The sequence below is a fragment of the Hyperolius riggenbachi genome, chromosome 11, assembly GCF_040937935.1.
Source record: "Hyperolius riggenbachi isolate aHypRig1 chromosome 11, aHypRig1.pri, whole genome shotgun sequence".
Taxonomy (NCBI): domain Eukaryota; kingdom Metazoa; phylum Chordata; class Amphibia; order Anura; family Hyperoliidae; genus Hyperolius; species Hyperolius riggenbachi.
Window position 1 is genome coordinate 130,304,702 of NC_090656.1, and position 17,162 is coordinate 130,321,863.

The window sequence follows — 17,162 nt, forward strand, 5'->3', positions numbered from 1 at the left end:
ATCACAATATGCTAATTTTTTGAGAAGATCCTGTAGTACAGTATATTGCTACCAGATTAAAATGCAGCATAAATTACTTTTCTCCTATGTTGCTGTCACACACAGTAAGCAATACAAATCTGACAGGTTTTGGAGTAGTCCATCTCCTCCTATGTGATTGTCAGTATTTAATGTATTATTTACAAAAGCACTACCTGGATAGGATCTATACAAAGATGCTTGCCAGGCTCCCTACACACTTGCACACCATGTTGACAGTTGAACTAAGCAAATGCCATTCAGTAAGTGCTTTTCGTAAGATCCTAAAAATCCCCCATGAGGGTATGGACTAGTCCAAAACTTGTCAGTTCTGTCAGATTTTACAACCTACTGTAAGTGATAGCGACATTGAAAAAACATAATTTATATGACATTTTACTCTTGGACAAATGTACATTACATACGTATGCCTACACATGTATTTTGTATAGTCGTCCTTTAATGTCTGACCAAGCTGCTCATCAATATGGTGGATCACTGACCGTGTTGAGGAGTAGTTCCATTTTGAATCACATCCAGAATACATTGTTCCACTTTTTTGTAGACTGGAGGCAGCATTTTAATAATATTTGGAAATAGCTCCACTTTGCCCACTGAGCTCAAGATGCGATGTTGTAGATGTTGTATGTCATTGTAGTGAGTACTATTGATGGCAATGAGTTGAAGAACCTACAAAATATAAAGTAGAAAGCTTAATAAATAAGTTCATTTTTTGTTTGTGACAAGGCTTTGAAATTGGAGACTTGTAGTCTATCCATTGACAAAGAATTAGAATTATCAGCAGTCACTTTATAGTTTCATGATAGCTGGAGATCTGCTGGTCCTTGATGGGTAAATGAGCCCTAATCAACTCTTATGAAAATCTTTCTGACTACATTTGTATATGTGGCAATGAAACAATTATACTTGGCCGAATGCAAGTGAAACCTACCACTAGTGATTTAACCTTTTATGTCTCCATCAAAACCATACATTTCTAATGTCTTGAAATGTTTACATACGTTTATGGTACAGTTGGATATCTCTCTCAATTTTTCTGCTTGCTCAAGGTAGAGCTCAGAGTCCTGACGTTCCTCTAAATTATTAATGAAATTTTGGAGGTTTGCTTTATGTTGGGCCAGCATTTTATAGATCTTCTCCTGGATATCTTTACTCTTCAGTTCTACTTCTTCTGGATGGCACAGGTCAGCGTGTGTTCCCACAGGAAGGACTACAGAATTTGGCACTCTCATGAGCAGATTGTTAATCCAAAATCCCACCAAATCCATCAAACACTGAATATTATTCATCTGGTACCTGCGCGAATATAAGAAACCTTAATGTGAGGTGATTATAGAAACCCCATCAGAGAAAGTTTACAGGAGATTTATACTTTTGTGAAAAATATAACTATAACTATAACTATATATATAACTATAACTATACATATTACACTGACTTTAGCAAACACAACAGCGCTCTCTTAATTTGTTATCTGGAGGCATTTCAGACTCCTGGAGTGAGCTCATTGAGAACCTGGAACTTTTTGTCTGTAGTGTAGAGGAACTGCCCTAAGTGTAGCCAAAATGGATGTTTGGGTGTGCTGTCCATCAAATAGCGTACGGTGGTCCTGGTTGTAAGGAAGTGTATCTCAAATCATCTACCATGCCTGGAAATTAACTGGTTGCAAACTGAAATGTAAATGGCATTTTTGGTGTCTTGAAAAAAAAAAAAAGTTTATTATCGAGTGTGTGTAATTTACACCTACACACGTCTACATCTTTGGAAAATAAATTCACCTGCAGAAAAGAAACTCTGTAATAACATATAAGTGCTGTGGCACAGTTCAATTAAAATACATTTGAATCTAAATATAGTGACAGTAATGGGTTTTCATTTTGTGCCACCTATGCAAATTTACACAGTGGACTATTTGAAGAAACTAAACTAGAAACCTTTAACCTCTTTGCTACAAACATAAGATTTACCTGGGCAATATTGATATCACAGATTTTTCTATGTACCTTAACCAAAATAGGAGTTGGGGTTACATTTTTTAACAAGTCTATAGAATATATTGACCTTACTTTCTATCACTTAAGGCCAGGAAGTCCTTTTTTAAGTTAACAGCAGTCATTATATTGAGTATCCCAGCTGCCACCACAAGCTTTGGACACAAAATATACTCTATGGAAAATTAATAGAATGTGTAGAACTGGCATCAGTCCGGAAGTATATAATGCACACTTTGGAATACTGACCCACAGGTTGAGAATGAAGTTAAACATGGAGATACTGATAAACTGTGCCACTGAGAGAGCATCAAATCACCTAACATCAACCACTGACCCTCCCTACCACCTCAAATAACCCCCACCCTGACCCCCTCAACACAGAAGAACCTATAGAAAACCTGGTGACTTTATTTTATTACTAGATTCAGCACAGATAAACTGGCAATTTAGTAGTGTATACAGAACTGACAAAACCCTGAAAAATATCTGGGCACCCAGCAGGTTCAGCACCACCCAAAAGGTCCCGTACCCAGCTAAGATTCCAGAGGAGCTTGTAATGAGGAACATGGAATATAGACCATGTAACTTCCATTGACTTAACTGACATTCACATAGTTAAAGGCTTTCTTTTAAAAGGTGGCATGTTTACCTACAGCAAATCTGATATTAGTAGCGCCTTTAAGGTAGTCATACAGCTAACGATGATGGGCAGATTCAACCAAGAGACAAATATCTCTGTAATCGAATCTGATTAGAGAGAGATCTGTTGGCTGCTCATACACTGCAGGCCAATTCCCGATCAATTTCATACTGAAATCGATCCGGAATTGGCCTTGTGATGCCGCTTCTCCGGCATGTGGTTGCCAGCAAACATGTGGGCGTGTGTGTTTGTTGCTCCTAGCGATATCGCTGGCTGTTACTGCTGCGCACCTGATCGAGTAAGTCGGCGCTACATCTTGCAGCATGCCCGACCAATTCATGTGACCAATATTGGTCTCATCGCCGATAAGGCATGCACTTGGCAGCACCGATTTTCATCCGATTTGATTATAATAATTGAATCGGATGGTAGGGTAGGTAAAGAGTTAGGCATGACATGGCAAAAATCATTGACAAAAAGGAAGATGTAGACAGGAGGAATGAGTTACACTGGTGGATAACTGCTTTGTAAAAATATGTTGGAAGTGTAATGAAGCAATGCTTGCAGTCTAGGAAACAAACTTTTGTGCATACTCTGTTTTATGATTCAGGCTTTAAATCATTTTTTCTTATATGGTTTGTATTGCTAATACCATGCATTGAACTGTGTGGGCTTACCTGTGGAGATCAACCACTAGTATAACTAAAGCATGTGGTGTAATGAAGACATGATGAGTGACATAGTACTCTAGATGTCCAGCAAAGTCCCAGAAAAGGAATTTGAAGTCATTAATTTGGAATTCACTAATCTCTATCCCTACAGTCCTCTCCTCCTCAGAGACAGGCATGACCTGGCCTTGACTAAGGCTCCGGCTTATAGTTGTCTTACCAGCTAGGCTCGTGCCTATGAATATGACTTTTACCCTCTTCTCCTCCCTTGCTTGGCCTCCCTGCATCTGCAGGAAATAGCTACGGATTTGCTTAAGTCCTCCAGCACAGACCTCATCAGGAGGTTCCCTCAGATGGTTACAAGAAGCCTTAAACTTTTTCAAGGAAAGATTGAGGAAGAGATCAGAAGGCAATTTCTGTATCTTATTGTTGTCCACGTAAAACTCTTTCAAACTTGTCAGCTTCAGGATAGACTCTGGAATTTCAGTGAATTGATTGTGGGCTAAATTTAAGTAGTAAAGTTGAAAACAGCTGGATATGTCCATTGGCAGCTCTGACAGACGGTTGTTATTCAGTTTCAAATACTTAAGGTTTTTGAGATTGGAAAATATACTATCAGGAATGGTGTGGATCTTATTCTGGTTAAGCTCCAACCTTTCTAAGTGGACTAAATATTGGACCTCCGCAGGAAAGTCAGTTAACTCGTTTTTGGAAATGATGAGAGTTAGAAGTTCTCGAAGACAGCATATTTGTGGCACGCTGCGAAGCTTGTTGCGGTCCAAGTTAAGGATTTGTATTTGGGTATCAGCCAAAACCTCAAACGGGATAACTTTCAATCTCTTCAGTGACAGGTCCACTTGTCTCAAAGGCAACACCTCTTTGCCTATTTTGCAAAAACATAAGTTATTATAAAATAAGGATTACTACTGAACTATATTCAAGGAACAAAAACAGGCATATAAAAGTAATAGATTTGCATGTCTACTTGTATCTTTTCCTTGTATTATTCAGAACACATCATTCTGATCTTTGCACATTTAAGTGTAGTATTCAACCTGACACACCTCTACTTAGGGTCCTAAGGACAGGGATGCTCTTAAATCTGTATTCGCATGAAATCCGAACAGGGCCGGCCTTAGGTTTCACAGCGCCCTGAGCGAAACCTGATTTTTGTGCCCCCCTTCATCCTCTTCCTGCGTGCGTGCACACACACATGCACACACAGGCGCATATGCAATTTGCCTTTTCTCCGGAGATATCTCCTAGGACAGTAGTTCCCAACCTTTTTGACGCCGTGACACATCACACCAAATGCTCAGATCTTCGTGACACATCACATTTATATAATAGAAAAATACTATTAATATCCACGAATGGATGGAAAGAGTGCATTATCCTGAATATACTTAAAAATGAAGGCTAGAACCTTTCAGGAATATTAATAAAAAATCAGCGGGACAGTTAGACCCCCCCCCCCCCCCGCCCCCATGATAGCACTGACAATTTGCAACACGCATTATAGCCGCTGTGCGCCCCCCCAAAAAAAATGCCCTCAGACTCACTATAGGTAGGTAGCCAGGTATAGGTGCCCCCAGTATAGGATCTCATGTGTAGGTGCCTTCAATAGGTTCCCAAGCATAGGTGCCCCCAGTATAGGATCTCATGTGTAGGTGCCCTCAATATAGGTTGCCAGGCATAGGTGTCCCAAGTATAGGAAGTCAGGTGTAGGTGCCCTCAGTATAGGTAACCAGCTATAGATGCCACCTTGGAAGCCAGCACCCTGAGCAACCGCTCCGGTCGCCCAGGTCAAAGGCCGGCTATGAATCCAAATGCCTTTCATTCGGATTTCATCCTGCTAATTAAAGAACCTGTGCGGGTGGGTGGGTGGGGGGGGGGTAATCTTACCCATCGGACGTCTTCTTTGATCCGTCCCACAGCACCTGCCACTCTGCGTTCCAAGCCGTGATCACATGATTACAAGCACTGCCTCCTTCCGTTTTGCCTCCTTCCCCCCACCCACCCACCGCCCGCACAGGTGCTTTAATTACCTGGATGAAATCCGAATAAAACCTATTCGGATTTCATCCGGTGGTCATCACTGCCTAGGGACAGTTCTGTGCAGTATAGAGATATAAATGTTTGCTCAGGTAGCAACTAGAGATGGCTCGAACGGTTCGCCAGCGAACGGTTCCCGGCGAACTTCCGGGGTTTGCGATCGCGGAGAACCGCAAACTTTTCCGGAAGTTCGGTTCGCCCCCATAGTGCTTCATGAGGGTCAACTTTGACCCTCTACATCACAGTCAGCAGGCACATTGTAGCCAATCAGGCTACACTCCCTCTTGGAGCCACTCCCCCCTTATAAAAAGCAGGCAGCGTCAGGCCTTTCACTTACGGTACTCATGTGCCTGCATTAATTAGAGAAGGGAGAGCTGCTGTGCAGAGACTTATAGGGAAAGCTTAGTTAGGCTCTTGTAGGCTTCTTAGCTTGCTCCTGGCTGATTCTTATTGCTAAAAAAGCACCCCTCAACAGCTCTTTTGAGAGCTAATCTTGTTCTTGTGATCTATTTTTTTGTGTGTGTGTGTGTGTCACAGACACTTGTGTTGCATAGACAGCCTTGGTAATTCCTACTGTGTGTGCTACTGCCAGGCCCAGCACATTCAGTGACTACCTGTGTGTGTGACAGGTGCACATTGTAATACCAATCACTGCATATACCTACTACCTGTTGATCACTTTAGTGCACCCACCTACCTACGTGAGCGCATGCAGTGTCACTGTGCCTGTCCGTTACCTGTCTGTGTGTGACAGGTGCACATTGTAATACCCATCACTGCATATACCTACCTGTTGTTCACAGTGCACCCACCTACCTACGTGAGCGCACACAGTGTCACTGTGCCTACGTGAGCGCACGCAGTGTCACTGTGCCTGTCCAGTACCTGTCTGTGTGTGACAGGTGCACATTATAATACCCATCACTGCATATACCTACCTGTTGTTCACAGTACACCCACCTACCTACGTGAGCGCACACAGTGTGATATTTAATACCACCAGTCACTCTACCTGTTCACGGGACGTGTGTGTGACAGGTGCACATTTGTAATACCCATCACTGCATATACCTACCTGTTGTTTTCAGTGCACCCACCAACCTACGTGAGTGCACGCACTCCGTGCATACCACTCCATGCATACCTGTTAACTGCACCTGTGTGACTGCACATTGTATTAGTCAAGTCAGTGCATACCTTTCACTTCATCCCCCCCAATATGGACAAAACAAAAAGCAGAGGCAGGCCACCTGGTAGGTCTGTTCGAGGTCGTGCTGTCGTGATTTTGTGCGGCCCTCGACCAAAGTACAGTGTTCAGAAGCAGGCACGTGCCAATCCCCAATATTGGCAGGACGTAGTTGACTATTTAACACAGAACACCTCATCTTTCTCAGCTTCCGCACGGAAGCGTGACATATCTTCCTCCTCCTGCTCTGATTCTGGCACCCCACTTAACACTCAGTTGGTGGCCCCCACCAAAGTGCCATCACCCCAGGGCTCAGCGGTGTGGAAATGTTTTTGTGTGTCTGCCTCAGATGAGAGCAATGCCATCTGTACTCTCTGCCACCGAAAACTGAGCCGTGGAAAGACCAAGACCCATGTAGCGACAACTACCTTACGAAGGCACATGATTACAAACCACAAACTGCAATGGGATGACCACCTGAGGAAAAGCAGCACACAAAAGCAAAGCCACACACCGCAGTGTAAGATACCATCACGCAATTTTTTTCTTAAAAAAGGCGATACCTAAACTGTACCGTGATGTTGAAAGGCAAGAGGTGACATATCTGGCACACAGCGTGGGGTCAAGGGTCCATCTGACCACGGATGCCTGGCCTGCAAAGCACGCTCAGGCCTGCTGGAAGACTAAGTCAGTCCCCACACACAGCATCGCTGCCTGCACGCCGTGTGACTGCCTGCCCCAAGACTAAGTCGCTCCCCACACAGCATCTCTGCCTGCAGGCCGCTTGCCTGCCTTCTCCGCCACCACCAACAGGGTCCAGGACTCCAGGTGGATTCCTGAATTTTTAAGGCCGCTGCTAGCAGCGGCCGCTATACTAATTGTTCTGGTGCGTGTACATGCCTGCCTAATTTTTCTGGCTGCACTGCAGCTGCGACAACAAAACAAAAGGCATGTACATGTGCCAATTCCCCTTTGTGATCATTACCTTGCCGCGGTGAAGGGGCTTGTGTATCACAATGAAGCAATGACCGCCGGCTATATGAGTGTGTCGGGGGGCACACCCACGATAATAAGGTTGTTGCTTCATTGTGGACAGACCAAATTTAATCAGCTGGACAGTCACTGTTCTGTCATTCAGCTACCTCAGCCCGGCGACCATGTGGGCTGGAAAGCCGCCATCACCTGCAGTCTCGTCATGGTGCGCACCAGTCCAGCACGGCTGTCACTACACAAACAGCTGTTTGCAGTCACTGCATACCTTTCACTGCATCTTTGACTGCACATTGTATTATACTTGGCAGTCAGTGCATACCTTTCATTTGAATGGATGGCAGACTTGCCCTCCATAACAGATTCTCGTTAAAGGATTTAAAGTTGATTCATCTCATATACAGCAGGGCCTCGAAAGTCCTCCTGTATTATTTTTGGTCACTACCTTAGTATGTGCATGGCATGCCTGCTGCCTTCCTTGGATGTGTGGTAGCCATTCCTGGTCCTTTGCCCATCGCGTGCCTGCTGCCTTCCTTAGATGTGTGGTGGTGGTAGCCATTTCTTAGGCTCCCACTCCACACCAGAATCTAACCAGGATTCCCCAGCCATTACCCATGGTCACCATGCTACTGAGAAAGTACCATAGAAAGTTTCACACAGTTGAATGAATGGCAGACTTGCCCTCCATAACACATTTTCGTTAAAGGCAAGTGGTGTCATCTCTGGCACACAGCGTTGGGTCAAGGGTCCATCTGACCACAGATGCCTGGTCTGCAAAGCACGGTCAGGGCAGGTACATTACTTATACAGCAAATGGGTCCTTACTTGGATGTGTGGTGGTGGTAGCCGGTTCTCAGGCTCCCACTCCGAACCGGAAGCGAACCCTGATTCCCCGGCCATTACCCGTGGTCACTCACAATGGCAGACTTGCCCTCCATAACAGATTCTTGTTACAGGTACTGAACAGCCAGCAGAAAATGTAATCTTAAAAAAATAGATGTAAGCTTTAACAATGGTAGAGAAAGAACCATCGAAAGTTGATAAGACATTACCTGATATCCATGAGGAAGAGCAATCTCGCCATTGTTTTAACCACAGGTGCGTTACACAGTGAGTTTGGTATGTCAGTGTGAAGCAGTAATCTAATTACACTCCCTGATTGATGTATACACATGCAAGATGTTTTAACCACCTGCCGCCCGTGTCGATGGGCGTGGCCGCGGCGGCAGCCCCAGGACCGCCTAACGCCGATTGGCGGAAGGTCCTTTCAATCTGAAATGCGGGCGATCGCGCGCGCATGCGCGCCCACATCGCCCGGCATCACTTGCGGCCCCCCTGTGTCATCAGCCCGCCGGCCAATTAGCAGCGCCGGCAGGCTGCGATCTTTCAAATGATCCAATGGAAACAGTATAATACACGTTGTTATGTAAACAACGTGTATTATACTGGTTGCCTCCTCCTCTCCTGGTCACAGCGTGCCCGGACCACCAGGAGAGAGGACGGCAGCCCTGCTAATCACACAGCCACACTGATCCTGCTCCAGTTCCCCGCCGATCGCTGCTGATCACCCCCACTATCCCCCTCACTGGCCCTGCCAAGGCGTCTGATTGAGGTCTGAGTGTCATCTGGTCGCCTGTCACAGCTCTGATCGAGGTCTGAGTGCCATGTGAGTGACATGTGAGTGACATCATTGCCTGTGCACAGTTTTTTGACTTCTGATTGATTGATTGCGTTGTGATTGGTTATTGATCATCTGTGATTGCCCTGTGTTTTCAATTGCTGTATACATTGGTTGGCATCTGACAGCTGCACTGTGATTGATATCTGGTCGCCTGTCACAGCTCTGATCGAGGTCTGAGTGACATCTATTGTCTGTGCACTGATTTTTTACATCTGATTGATTAGTGATTGGTTTTTGATCATCTGTGATTGCCCTGTGATTTCAATTGCTGTTTACATTGGTTGGCATCTGACAGCGGCACTGTGATTGATATCTGGTCGCCTGTCACAGCTCTGATCGAGGTCTGAGTGAGATCTGAGTGACACTCACTCAGACCTCGATCAGAGCTGTGACAGGCGACCAGATATCAATCACAGTGCCGCTGTCAGATGCCAACCAATGTAAACAGCAATTGGAATCACAGGGCAATCACAGATGATCAAAAACCAATCACTAATCAATCAGATGTCAAAAATCAGTACACAGACAATAGATGTCACTCAGCTGCAGCACTGATGGTGCATCCTGACAGAAGCATTGCGCGTCTGTCAGATTACACACAAGTCGGTGCATGCAGCGCTGCAGGACGAGATTTCTCCTCCGCAGTAAGATACGTTTGCCAAGGCATATGAGCTAAGGGGCGGTGTTGGAGCTGCTATGCTTTGGCAAGCACTTTGTATCAAAACTGGCAAAGGTTTTCTTCATCGACATCGATCGATGTGAATGAATTAATCGGGTTTGCCAGGGCATAGGAGCAAAGTGGGTTTGGAAAATTTTGTGGCCGGTGCTCCTATGTCCTGGCAAACGCCATGCCCCCCTCTTTTTTCACATATTTCGGCAGATATTTTTTCATCCACATTGATCAATGCGAATGTGAGAATCTTTGCCGTTCATTTTTCCTTTTATGGAGAAAAAAGTGCATCACCCGTATGCCCAATATAAGGAGTATAGCAGAAACTCCTAATACTGGCCATACATGTAATGATTGTGGAGACGCTAAAATGTGAGGACAGACCCCCACAAGTGACCGCATTTTGGAAAGAAGACACCCCAAGGTATTCGCTGAGGGGCATGGTGAGTTCATAGAAGATTTTATTTTTTGTCATAAGTTAGCAGAAATGGATTTTTTTATTTTTTTCCCCACAAAGTGTCATTTTCCGCTAACTTGGGACAAAAATAAAATTTTATATGAACTCAGTATGCCCCTCGTGGAATACCTTGGGGTCTCTTCTTTTCAAAATGGGGTCATTTCTGGGGTGTTTTTACTGTCCTGGAATTGTTTGGTGGGGGCCAAAATTGTGAGCACTCCTGTAAAGCCTAAGGTGTTCATTGGACTTTAGGCAAGTTTGCGCAGCTAGCCTGCAAAAAAGTGTCACATATGTGGTATTGCCATTCTCAGGAGTAGTAGTATAATGTGTTTTGGGGTGTCTTTCCACACATACCCATGCTGGGTGGGAGAAATAGCTCTGTAAATGACAATTTAGTGTTAAAAAAAAAAATGGAAAAAATTGTCATTTACAGAGATATTTCTCACACACAGGATTGGTTATGTGTGAAAATACACCCCAAAACACATTATACTATTCCTGAGTACAGCGATACCACACGTGAGACACTTTTTTGCAGCCTAGCTGTGCAAAGGGGCCCAAAGTCCAATGAGTACCTTTTGAATTTCACAGGTCAATTTTAATTATTTGGTTTCCAGACTACTCCTCACAGTTTAGGGCCCCTAAAATGCCAAGGCAGCATAGGAACCCCACAAGTGACCCCATTTCGGAAAGTAAACACACCAAGGTATTCCGTGAGGGGTATGATGAGTTCATAGAAGATTTTATTTTTTGACATAAGTTAGTGGAAATGGACTTGTGTCAAAAAATAAAATCTTCTATGAACTCATCATACCCCTCATGGAATACCTTGGGGTGTCTTCTTTCCAAAATGGGGTCACTTGTGGGGTTCCTATACTTCCCTGGCATTTTAGGGGCCCTAAACCGTGAGGTGTAGTCTGGAAAACAAATGAGTAAAATTGACCTGTGAAATCCTAAAGGTACTCATTAGACTGTGGGCCCCTTTGCACAGCTAGGCTGCAAAAAGGTGTCACACATGTAGTATCCCCGTACTCAGGAGAAGTAGTATAATGTGTTTTGGGGTGTCTTTTCACACATACCCATGCTGGGTGGGAGAAATATCTCTTTAAATGACAACTTTTTCCATTTTTTTACACACAATTGTCCATTTGCAAAGATATTTCTCCCACCCAGCATGGGTATGTGTAAAAATACACCCCAAAACACATTATACTACTTCTCACGAGTACAGCGATACCACATGTGTGGCACTTTTTTGCACCCTAACTGCACTAAGGGACCCAAAGTCCAATGAGTACCTTTAGGATTTCACAGGTCATTTTGAGAAATTTGGTTTCAAGACTACTCCTCACGGTTTAGGGCCCCTAAAATGCCAGGGCAGTACAGGAACACCACAAATGACCCCATTTTAGAAAGAAGACACCCCAAGGTATTCCGTTATCAGTATGGTGAGTTCATAGAAGATTTTATTTTTTGTCACAAGTTAGCGGAAATTGATTTTTATTGTTTTTTTTCACAAAGTGTCATTTTCCTCTAACTAGTGACAAAAAATAAAATCTTCTATGAACTCACCATACTGCTAACGGAATACCTTGGGGTGTCTTCTTTCTATAATGGGGTCATTTGTGGTGTTCCTATACTGCCCTGGCATTTTAGGGGCCCTAAACCGTGAGGAGTAGTCTTGAAACCAAATTTCTCAAAATGACCTGTGAAATCCTAAAGGTACTCATTGGACTTTGGGCCCCTTAGCGCAGTTAGGGTGCAAAAAAGTGCCACACATGTGGTATGGCTGTACTCATGAGAAGTAGTATAATGTGTTTTGGGGTGTATTTTTACACATACCTATGCTGGGTGGGAGAAATATCTTTGTAAATGGACAATTGCGTGTAAAAAAAAAATCAAAAAAATCTCATTTACAGAGATATTTCTCCCACCCAGCATGGGTATGTGTAAAAATACATCCCAAAACACATTATACTATTTCTCTTGAGTACGGCGATACCACATGTGTGACACTTTTTTGCAGCCTAGGTGCGCTAAGGGGCCCAAAGTCCTATGAGCACCTTTAGGCTTTACAGGGGTGCTTACAATTTAGCACCCCCCAAAATGCCAGGACAGTAAACACACCCCACAAATGACCCCATTTTGGAAAGTAGACATCCCAAAGTATTCAGAGAGGGGCATGGTGAGTCTGTGGCAGATTTCATTTTTTTTGTCACAAGTTAGCAGAAAGGGAAACTTTTTGTTATTTATTTTTTTTGTCACAAAGTGTCATTTTCTGCTAACTTGTGACAAAAAATAAAATCTTCTATGAACTCACCATGCCTCTTAGTGAATACTTTGCGATGTCTTCTTTCCAAAATGGGGTAATTTTGGGGTTATTTATACTATCCTGGAATTTTAGCACCTCATGAAACCTGACAGGTGCTCAGGAAAGTCAGAGATGCGTCAAAATGGGAAAATTCACTTTTTGCACCATAGTTTGTAAACGCTATAACTTTTACCCAATCCAATAAATATACACTGAATGGTTTTTTTTTAATCAAAGACATGTAGCAGAATAACTTTCGCGCTCAAATGTATAGTAAATTTGACTTTATTTGAAAAATGTCAGCACAGAAAGTTAAAAAAGTCATTTTTTTTGACAAAATTCATGTCTTTTTTGATGAATATAATAAAAACTAAAAATCGCAGCAGCAATCAAGTAGCATCAAAAGAAAGCTGTGTTAGTGAGAAGAAAAGGACGTAAAATTTGTTTGGGTGATAAGTTGTATGACCGAGAAATAAACAGTTATAACTGCAGTGGTCTGAATTGTAAAAAATGGCCTGGTCTTTAGGGGGGTTTAGCACTGCAGTCTTCAAGTGGTTAAAGCACTTTAGGCCTGCAATTTAGCATTCAATGTGATTTCTGCCCTTAAAACGCTGCTTTGCATCAAATCCAGATTTTTCTCCTGGACTTTTGGCATCTATCCCACTCATCCATGCAAAAACTCAGATGTTAGACCCCTTGAAACATCTTTTCCATCACTTTGTGGCCAGCATAAGTGTTTCTAGTTTTCAAAGTTCACCTCCCCATTGAAGTCTATTGCGGTTCGCGAAAGTTTGCCCGAACCGAACTTTTGCGAAAGTTCGCGAACCCGGTTCACGAACCAAAAATCGGATGTTCGGGCCATCTCTAGTAGCAACAGGCAATGTATCAATATTAAAATAAAAACCTCCCCAACCGGGTTATGTGGTAGGTACTAGTGTGAACCAAACGTGTGCTGTGGTCCTTGCTGATCTCCCACCTCGGGAGGGGTGTAGCTATGCAGCACACAGGTGGGACAAGGAGAGAGTAATACAACTGGGTGAGTAGATAAGTCTGAGGGGCAGTGTTATCGACTACCTCAGGTTCTGTGTGATACTACTGATAGCAGTTGTTCAAACAACATACTGGGAAAGATATACATAAGGTGCAAATACATTGCCCGTTGCTACTTGAGCAAACATTTATATCTCTGTACTACACAGGGCTGTCTTTAGGACCCTATGGTGGAGAAAGAAAACAGGAAGAGGAGAGCCAATTCAGCGTCTGAACAGGTAAATATGAAACTGCTCTCTGTGTTCACTCTGCCTAATGCAGCCTGAGATTAGCCAGCAGAGGTTGCCCTGCCCTGAGTTATCTCACACGAGAAAACACGAGTTGGGCCGCTAAAAGGTTAAAAGCAGTAGTAAATGTTGGAAATTGTTTAGAGCCAATTACCATGTACTATGATTAAATATATCTTGCTTAAGAGATACTTAATATAATCTGTATTATGTCAGGGGGTATCTACTGAGCATGAGCTTTCAGGCTTCTAACACAGGGACTTTACAGGCGCACGTTAGTGCAGCCTGTAACGCTCCCCCAACGCACAGCAATGTAACACAAGTGGGCTGTTCACACTGCCCACGTTGCGTTACATTGTAATGCAGCAAAGTGCTGCATGCTGTGCGTTCTACGCGGCTAGGCCGTGTTAGACTGTCTGCACATGCTCAGTCATGTTGGGGAGGAGGGGAGAGCGGCCGGGCACATGGCTAATTAATATTTACTGCACTCAGTGACGTGCAGTGTTTACTTCCTGGAGTGGCCGCTCTTTGCGGCGATTGGCCGGGCGGGACCACGTGATGCCGCATGCGTCCAAGAGTACGCATCGCGGCATCACGGACGCCAGAGTGAGCTGCACAACGCGGCTCACTCCGACGTCCACACCAGAGAGCACCAGGCGTTGTGTTAGGGGCATGTTATGTGCCCTATAACGTCCCCTAAATGCAACGTCCTGGTGTGTAACTAGCCTCAAAGGAGGTACCTACCAGTAAAATGTTGAGAAACACTGCCTTAGAAATTAGATATCTGAGGTTTACATAATACAGGTCCCTACAAGACCCTAATGATGTTTCAATCAACGGGACCATATTTTAATTTTAGGAATTTTAAGGATGTACTTCCTTATTCCAAATGCTGCATTTTTTTTCAATTACACAGTTGACTAAGAAATGTAAATCATATGAATTTAATATCAAATACTTTTGTGCTCAAAAAGCCTCAGATTTCAATGGAATGTACTAAAGGTGCCCATTGACGGGACAATTTTTATGAATTAGGTCACATTCACAGTGGGACTTTGCGGTTTAATGCGACGTTAAAGTCGCAACGTGTCTGCGTTTAGAGGCAACGCACTGCAAGCAGTGAGTTACCACAATGCAACATTTTTCAAGGAGACTTTAACGTCGCACTGTGAGCGGCCCATAGGATTAGCATTGCAGTGCGGTAAGCTGCGTTACAAGACTGTATAACTCAGCTCCACAACGTGCCACTGTGAATGCGACCTAAATCTAAAATACAATCAATTCTTTCAATTGTAAATGTTCCATAAGAAATAATTCATTGTGACAACAAACAGGATATTTTTTTTAACCAATTTTGGAACGACGCGGTACAAATCTACATCGGGCGGGTTGCGCTGCGGTTCTGACCGGACGTAAGCTCTACGTCCCATTCACTGCACGTCCCCATCCATTCCCACCACTTTCTACCCGCCGCAATGTGCTGCCCTGCCGCCTCTATGACGGCAGAGCACTGTGAGCCGGGCAGGAGCCGTTTTCATTGGCTCCTGGCCCTGTCATTACTAAAAGCCAATCCCATTGGCTTACATTGAGTGACAGGGTCAGGAGCCAATGAAAGCGGCTCCTGACTGGCGCACAGCGCTCTGCCGTCATAGAGACGGCAGAGAGAGCAGCCTGTGGCAGGGACAGAGCGGCGTGACCGGCGGACCGCGGGAGCGATGGATTATTGCGGTGATTTGTCGGTATGCAGCATTTTAGTGTACCAGCAGCCTCTGGTCCTCAACCTCCTTGGCGGTAACCCCGAACGTAGTTCGGGGTAAGCCGCCGGAAGGTGCCGCTCAGGCCCTGCTGGGCCGATTTCGTTAATTTTTTTTTTTTGCTGGACGCAGCTAGCACTTTGCTAGCTGCGCCAGCACACTGATCGCCGCCGCCCCGCGCACGATCGCCGCTATCCGTCGCGCCGCATGGCCGCCCCCCCAGACCCCGTGCGCTGCCTGGCCAATCAGTGCCAGGCAGCGCCGAGGGGTGGCCATGGCGACGGGGGAAGCCCTTTGAACGGGATTTCCTGATCGGAGATCACCGAAGGCGATCGAAGAGGGCGGGGGGATGCCGCTGAGCCCTGGGCTCGCTACATGATATAGGAAATTTTTTTTTTTTTTAAAAACTGCTGCGCTCCCTCCTGGCAGATTTTTTTATACCGCCAGGAGGGTTAAGGGGGCAGAGGCTGCTGGTACCGAAGTGGTTAAATAAAGAAAAGATTGTATCTGTCACATACAGAGGAACTGGCCACACCTCATGAGTCATGAGCTGTGAGTTAGAATATTTAGATAAATATTTACTGTATTAGGGCCAGGGTAAAACATGAAAAATAGCAAACAATATAGATATACATATATCTAAAAAAAATATTACAAGTACACGGGCGAACAATTAGAAAATAAATGAATGCTGGAAACATACAGTACAGTATGTGGCTAATCTGTTGGATTTATCACATGTGTTATACATAAAAAAAGAATGTCCATGGTTTTGAATGAAGTAGAGCAGTTCACATTTCCAGTATATCTATACACTGCTGCTTTTGTCAGCCAGCTTTGAATAGTACTGGGAAGTGACTTTGGGGCGATGCATGAAGCTTTTCCTTGGAGTTACTTCATATTTTACACCTCATCTGTAAGCAGAGTTCATTCATGAGATAATAAGTTAAGGGTCCCTAAACAATTACCTTTCCCACCGAGTTTTCTCACAGGAGATGTTTTAACATCTTATCAAAATATTTTTTTTAAAGGACAACTGTAATGAGAGGGATGATGAGGATGCCATATTTATTTCCTCTTAAACAATACCAGTTGCCTGGATATCTTGCTGATCTTCTGCCATAGACCCTGAACAAACATATGCAGATCAGGGGTTTCTGACATTATTGTCAACAGTGGGCCCCTGTGCAGAATAAATGAAGGGGCCCCATGTGAGTGGCCATAATCATATCAGATTACGACTGGATCCAAATAAAGTTGATAACATAGAAGTACATGAATCTAGGTTACATTCTGTAGGCACTGAGTTAATGTAGCACACTTATCATACTTGCGTATGACTGGGCCACAAGCAAATATCACTGTTCAGAGAGAAATATACAGAGAAGAGCCTACAGAATAATCATGCCCTAACTGTGGTGCAGCTGCGCAGGACAATAT

The 17,162-nt window shown here is 44.1% G+C and overlaps 1 protein-coding gene across 1 annotated transcript in view; it reads right to left on the reverse strand.

The window, feature by feature from the left end:
- Window positions 1–17,162, reverse strand: part of LOC137538225 (malignant fibrous histiocytoma-amplified sequence 1-like) — a 92,181-nt gene that overhangs the window by 64,888 nt on the left and 10,131 nt on the right. Inside the window, exons 2-4 of the mRNA XM_068260271.1 lie at window positions 3,351–4,224; window positions 1,041–1,335; window positions 522–708 (exon numbers count right to left, since the gene is read on the reverse strand). Coding sequence (XP_068116372.1) covers window positions 522–708; window positions 1,041–1,335; window positions 3,351–4,224 — 1,356 coding nt within the window. The remainder of the gene's footprint in view (window positions 1–521; window positions 709–1,040; window positions 1,336–3,350; window positions 4,225–17,162) is intronic.